The following is a 7,384-nucleotide window of genomic DNA, read 5'->3' on the forward strand; positions in this document are numbered from 1 at the left end:
TATTGGCTCACAGAATGACAGGGCAAACGGAGCAGAAGTGTATGGGAGGTCCGTACCATCCCCTCTGCTTCTGAAGGATTCTCTTTAGTCAAGAGAGGTTAACTCTGGGGAGGTAAACACTTGTTCTATTTCATTCTCAAAAGAATCATTTGATATTGGTTTTCTCCAAGCAGCATGGTGACTCTCTTGTTGCTTGACTGTTTTTAATTTGTCATGGGAAGGGGGAGTTGTAGAAAGGAAGGTCCTTATCAGTCATGGAAAGCTCTAGTTTTCTCTTCAAAATTAAGATATTCAGCTGATCCTCCACTTCTCCATCTGATCCCCAAATCCAAACATGTCTAATTTTTTATATGTATTACGTATTCCTTTGCTTTTTCCCCAGGTCTGCTTCAAAGCATCCTTTTAGGAGTTCGAGACCAGCCTGACCAACATAGTGAAACCCCGTCTCTACTAAAAATACAAAAATTAGCCGGGCATGGTGGCACACGCTTGTAATCCCAGCTACTCAGCAGGCTGAGGCAGGAGAATCGCTTGAACCTGGGAGGCAGAGGTTGCAGTGAGCTGAAATCGTGCCACTGCACTCTAGCCTGGGCAACAGAGCTAGACTCCATCTCTAAATAAATAAATAAAATAAAATAAAATAAAATAAAATAAAATAAAAATAAAACCAAGGAACGTAAATTTCAGCAGAATGGTAAATGTAGGGTAAAGACTTAACGTTTTCTTAGGTTACTTACTGCAAGAACTGCCCTGTCCCGTTCCACCAAGTCTGCAAGCTTATCCAACAGACGTCCTCTTTCTGAAGCATCCATCCTTCTCCACACTGAACCAAGAGAGAAAGCCAGGCGGGCTGCCTGCACTGCTTTGTCTATATCTGCCTGTTAGAGAGGAAGAGGCACAACTGAAGAAAAACACTCCAAATAAAGGAAGAACTATCTGCTGTCATGAAAAAAGTGAAGCATGAGCATGTAGTTGTGTATTGAGAGCATATGTTTACTGCTCTGCTGTTTGAAGGCAGTTATTTCATAGGGAATCTTTTTCTGAAAAAGACATACCTTGTCTGCTTCTTGAACTTCGCACACCTGTTCTCCTGTGGCTGGATTATAGACAGGGAACACTCTCCCACTCTCTGAGTTCTGCCACTCGTTGTTTATAAAGATCTAAGGGAGTAGATAACAGAATGGGATCTGTGACACAGGTGATAAGCAGCCAGTCAATGGCCAAGTGTTATGGAACTACTATGGTAATAACACTTGTTACATAATAAAAGTATAGAATTTGAAGTGTTGTAGGAGACCCTTCTAGACTCAACCCCAATTTAGGAATTTCCTCTATTTTTTTTTGCTTTAGTATCATCCGAAGGCTAACTATAGTTCTTACCTTTTGTGAACCTGTCAACTAACGAAAGATACAAATAAGGATAGAGTGTTTCACATACATACAATCATACACTGATGTTAAGGCAACAGTTATTGATAGCCCAAGCTCTGGCCAGGATCCAGGAGGGTTAAACAGTAGATCAAACTTACAGTCATCAAGCCTTAGATTCTACTTTCTCTGCCAGAGGCCTAAGTGACTTCTCAAGGAAACTTGAATGGTGCTGCAATAAACATTCACCTAATTTATAGTCAGTTCCTGAAAAATGACTCTAACCAAACTAACTAGTGAGTTAAGTAAGTTATATGTGTAAATCCAAGTTAGGTTTATTTCCCTTTGCTGAATAGGCTATATTGCAGAGCCACAGAAGATGGGGATGGGGAGTTGGCAGGTGGGGTATAACTTTCAAATGATCACCCCAGGATTTCTTAAAAGGCTTGATCTCCCTATATATGAAATTGAGATTATATTAAAATGGCAAAGAGACCAAAGATTTGAGAAATTATTCAAGTCAGTTTCTCTTAAGATTTGTAATAAATGAATTAAATGACAAGGGAAAAGATAAGGCAAGAAAAATTTTAAATTGTTATTGACAAACCTAAACTAGTATTTTTAGACCATGTAATCTTAGAGGACATACAAAGATGTTTTACTCTACAAAATTTACAGCACCACAGTGAAATTTCTGAACTTATGAACCAGTCAGTCATCCAATTTAGGACAAACACAATAATAAACTGATTGATTTATTGCCTGCCATTTAAAAAATAATCAAGAGATGAGGCCTAATAAATATAAATCTACACTTGGTAAATATCAAATTCTAGAAAATGTCCCAGTTTTCTTTTTCATTTTTCCTTGGTTTGATAAAAACAATGAGCCCATGTAGAAGGAGGCACTGATTAAACTAGAACTCTCTTTTCCCAAAGGATTTTTAAGATAAAGGAAAAGACCTTAAATTTGTAGAGCACTTAATATAGCTGTACTGATACAAACAAAATGACCTTGTAATTGTACATTTTACAGTTTATAATATACAGTTCATAAACATGTGTAACATAATTTACCCAATAAATACTCATATAACTTTTAGTCACAGGAAAGACAAAGATGGCTAAGAGAGTTCTAGCCCTCCAGAGTCTGACAGTCTCTAGTAGTTTATTTAGTACTTACAATAACCCTGTGAAGCAGGGTTTTATTATCTCTATTAAACATGAGAAAATTGAGAGGCAGGGAGCTTGAGTCCAAAGAAGCAGGTTCTTCTTGTGGCTGACTCAAAGGCTACTACTGTTCTTTCCAATATACGTAATTTCCAGGATTAGCCCAAAGAAACAGAACTAGTTAATGTTCAAGCCTGAGCTAGTTAGAATTCTGGAATTATTGGTCTGGTTCTCTTTTCATTCACTCTATTTAATAAACTTGCTCACAGCTGATAGCTCATTACATTTGCATGCTCCTTTGAACACAGTATAATGTCCAGGTAACAAAAGCAGAAAATTAAAAGTTAGTTTCATTAAGGATCCACTTCTGGAGTATTACTGGGTTTAGGGAAAAAGTGGTCTTACCAATGTCCCTATCCTTTTATTCACCATGTGACTGAATCAAACTTTTTAACCTTTGCAATACCACCAGAGTCCACTGATCCTAGTTCTTTGTTTGTTTGAGTTTTTTGTTGTTGTTGCTTTGTTTTTTTTTTTTGAAGATGGAGACTTGCTCTGTCACCCAGGCTAGAGTGCAGTGGCGCGCAATCTCGGCTCACTGCAACTGCCGCCGCCTGGATTCAGGTGATTCTGCTGCCTCAGCTTCCCCAGTAGCAGGGATTACAGGCACCCGCCACTATGCCCAGCTAATTTTTGTATTTTTAGGAGAGATGGCATTTCACCTTGTTGGCTAGGCTGGTCATGAACTCCTGACCTCAAGTGATCCGCCTGCCTTGGCCTCCCAAAGTGCTGGGATTATAGGCGTAAGCCACCACACCCAGCCCTAAGTTCAGTTTTTAAGTTTCTCTGTGCAGCAGTTTTAATTATTTGTAAAGACTGATATTTCATGATTTTTGTTTCTCACAGGTTTTCCAAAAATCAAAAGGAAAAAATACTTAGTAAGTTAAACTCATTTTCTTAATCACTTATTCTATCGATCATTTTATAACCTAAGATGCATTATAGGATCTAAGATACATTATGAGATTTTAGTGATCTCATATTTCCTGTATTTTAAAACCTTTTGCTATTTCATCATGCTAGGAATTACTTCATCATCATTCATCAATTATTTTTAACTATGCTAAACAACTAAAATAATAAGGAAACAAAAGAAATTACAAAATTGCCTAGAAATGAATGTCACCACTCTATCATCCTTCAGTTTTCTAATTGTGTTGTCTAATACATCATCTTTCAAAAAGTTATAAAAGAAGTCTAGAGATGCCATCTTTGCCATATTCTTTTCAGCTTCCATTGAACACAGTTAAGAATTCAGAATTCTTAATTTTCTGCCCAAAATGGAATAAAGAATAAAATTAAGAGAAAGATATTTCACAATAATTAGATGAGTGAGAAAATGAAGGCAGAGACAGAGCACTTGAGATTATAATGATGAGGTAAAACTGACCATAGAAGCAAAATCTTGGCCTATGAGTCTTTCAGATCAGTTCTGTCAGACTTGAGAATCAGAGTAAACAATATATTTACAAAGACAAAAAGGAAACATGATATTCTAACCCACTAATTATTTAATGGGAAGGACTTCATCATTAATATTTTGCAACAAGAACCTGGACCATCCTGCTTTGGTAAAAGGACACATGACAATTATTTTACCTTTTATAATGTTTGTTGGTAAAAATTTACTTTATATTCATAAACGGACAAATGCTGAAGGTAGGTATATGTGTAAAGTTGACTGGAAAAACACATTATGTAGAAATTTTAAAAGTTCATTGGGTTGATCAATCTGATTGACATTTATAAAAGTAAAAATGAAAGTATTTTTGTAATTGTGAAACAAAAACATGACCACCTTTTCTACAAAATCATGAACCCTCAAATTTTTCCATAGCATTACACTGTGATAATAACACATATGCAAGAAGAACCCGAGGTAATGATGAGCTATAACCTTCTAGAGATCTGTTTAAAATCTGGAGCCAGTATTTACGAGATGATTATGTTCCAGGTTCATATATGACAGCTCAAGAGCAGTTATTTGCATTCAAAGGCATTGCCAATTTCAAGTTATGTTACCTCCAAAATCAGGAAAACATGAAATAAAAATTTGGTTTGCTATGTTTAAATTCTTATTTTGCTGTTTTTTTCACTATCTCTTTATTCTTACTCCTGTAAATTGTTCATAAAATAAAAATAAAATGAATACATTGAAACCAGATGGTAAATGTGATGGCTATTTTTCCTGGCGTGCCAAAATTAAAATTTTAATTTTACTACATCATTGCTTTTGCAGACCTAGTCTTATAAAATGACACTTAAAAAATCAGACAGACAACTTTGTTGGTACATTGAATAACAAATATCTCCACGGTCAATACTTGAACGTTTGCAGCTCTCTGGGCAATTTCAAAAGCTTTGAATCCTGTTCCTCAGCATTATTCCCTGACCAGGGCTCCTTGGAGAAATGATTTATTTCAGAACTGCAGCAGGAAAACTACAAGATGAGCCTGAAACGTTGTGGTGCCTGAAATCAAGTAAATACTTAAAAATCGATACGAACATAATAAAAAGATACAGAAGTCAACATGAAGAGGCTACCAATGGACAATACTGGAATACTTGAAACAAAAAATAAATAATGCTGGTAATAGATTATTACCCATAGAATGAAAAAGACATCCAAAAGTTCATAATGATAAACATTTTTTAATGAATAAATAAGTAAATGTGGGATAAGGAGGAGCTCTTCTTCACAGTAGAATTCCAACTACTAGATGTAAAGAAATGATGGGGTTAGATGATTATTATTTGTAAAATACCATAGTAATAACTGCTTCAGGTAAAAATCATCACTAGATAGTAAAATTAGTGGGCAAATATACAATGAAAAATGTATGATGGATGTTCATGTAGTTTCAAAGTATCTCCCCTCAAGATACTTATTAATTACAAAGAAAAAAATAGTAACTTTATGTTGGAGAAACTTGGCAGACACCACCTTAATCAAATGATTAAGGCTGACATCACCAGCAATGGGACAAATTGATACCATGTGCAGCTGATATGATATGCTGAGAAAGACACATGATCAGTTCTGTGGCAGTCTCAAAAGGCATAATCTACATTCAATCACGAGGATACAACACAGGCAAATCCAAACTAAAGTATATCCTACAAAATCATTGTCCCATGTTTTATTAAAGTGCCAAGGTCATAAGAGACTAGTAAAACTAAAAAACTGTTTCAAAAAAGGTCACTAATAAGACATAAAAATTAAATGCATCATGTAACCATGGATTCCCTGCTGAGCCAGGAAAAAAATACATATTATTGGGACAACTGGTGAAATCTGAATAAGATTTTTAGGTTAGATGATAATATTATATCAACGTTAATTTCCTGATTTTTATCATTTTTATAATTGTAAGATCATTTGGGGAATCTGCATGAAGTGTATACAGAAATTTTTTGCACTATTTTTGAACTTTATTTTTGTAACTCTGAAATTATTTCAAAATGGAAAGTTAAAAAAAAAAAAAGTTTAAATGTCAGTGTCATCTTTTGGTGCCTACCTTTCATATTTTAAATGCCCCAAACAAATTTGTTAAATGAGGATTCATTATCTTCACAAAAGTTTCTTTAAATGTGACTTTGTGGAAAATAAAATAAGCCATTCAAGCTGCCTTAACATGGCCCAATTATGCCAAATCAGTTTAACTCAAAGCCACGTTAATATCAGTATAAGAAACCAGAAAATTTTGCTTTGTAGTTTACTGAATTTTGGAATTAGTATCAGGAAAAATGTGGGCTTTACTATAGAGGTCTTTGAAAGTAGAAAATATATCTGACCCTAAGTTACTTGACTGTTGCTCAGTTTCTTCATTTGGAAACTATACAAATACTGACTTACCAAAATCATGTACTTCTGTGATGCTGTAACTGAAGGTAAAAGGAATAGATGGTCCATAAAAGAAGGCACCTATCTACTCCAGGTTTCTCAGAGATTGGAGGGATTAGTTCATATACCTAACTTTCTTTCCATTGTCATTGTGAAGAACTAACTGTCCACTGACATATTATAGGTTGTTGGTATTAAAAAGACAGAATGGTGGGCACTTAGTTAACATTAATTAGAATGGAAAGTCTGCTGAGAGAGGACATAAATCACTTTCTTTCCTCTTATTATTTTTTAAATATTATTTAAGTTCTGAGATACATGTGCAGGACATGCAGGTTACACAGGTAAACATGTGCCATGGTGGTTCGCTGCACCTTCATCACATCACCTAGGTTTAGGCCCCACATGCATTAGCTCTTTTATGCTGATGCTCTCCCTCCGCCTTCCCACTCTGACAGGCCCCACCATGTGTTATTCCCTTCCTTTAATCCATGTGTTCTCATTGTGCAGCTCCCACTTATAAGTGAGAACACGTGGTGTTTGGTTTTCTGTTCCTGTGTTAGTTTGCTGAGGATAATGGCTTCCAGTTCCATCCACGTACCTGCAAAGGATATGATCTCATTCCTTTGTATGGCTGCCTAGTATTCCACGGTGTATATGTACCACATTTTCTTTATCCAGTCTATCATTGATGGGTATTTGGGTTGATTCCACATCTTTGCTATTGTGAACAGTGCTGCAATGAACATATGTGTGCATGTATCTTTATAATAGAATGATTTATATCCCTTTGGGTGTATACCCAGTAATGGCATTGCCAGGTCAAATGGTATCGACATGAATCACTTTCTGACATCTTTCCTGATATGGTCAGAATACAGTACCTCCCACACCAAGAACAAATCTGAAACACACTGAAGAATGAGGAGAATATTTGAGGAAC

The 7,384-nt window shown here is 35.7% G+C and overlaps 1 protein-coding gene across 1 annotated transcript in view; it reads right to left on the reverse strand.

The window, feature by feature from the left end:
- The window catches only part of LOC116273020 (retinal dehydrogenase 2), a 59,667-nt gene extending 58,047 nt beyond the window's left edge, over positions 1 to 1,620 (reverse strand). The window contains exons 1-2 of the mRNA XM_031661966.1: positions 1,056 to 1,620; positions 738 to 878 (exon numbers count right to left, since the gene is read on the reverse strand). Coding sequence (XP_031517826.1) covers positions 738 to 812 — 75 coding nt within the window. The 5' untranslated portion in view covers positions 813 to 878; positions 1,056 to 1,620. The remainder of the gene's footprint in view (positions 1 to 737; positions 879 to 1,055) is intronic.
- Positions 1,621 to 7,384: the final 5,764 nt, after the last annotated feature.

The sequence above is a fragment of the Papio anubis genome, unplaced genomic scaffold, assembly GCF_008728515.1.
Source record: "Papio anubis isolate 15944 unplaced genomic scaffold, Panubis1.0 scaffold313, whole genome shotgun sequence".
Classification (NCBI taxonomy): Eukaryota; Metazoa; Chordata; class Mammalia; order Primates; family Cercopithecidae; genus Papio; species Papio anubis.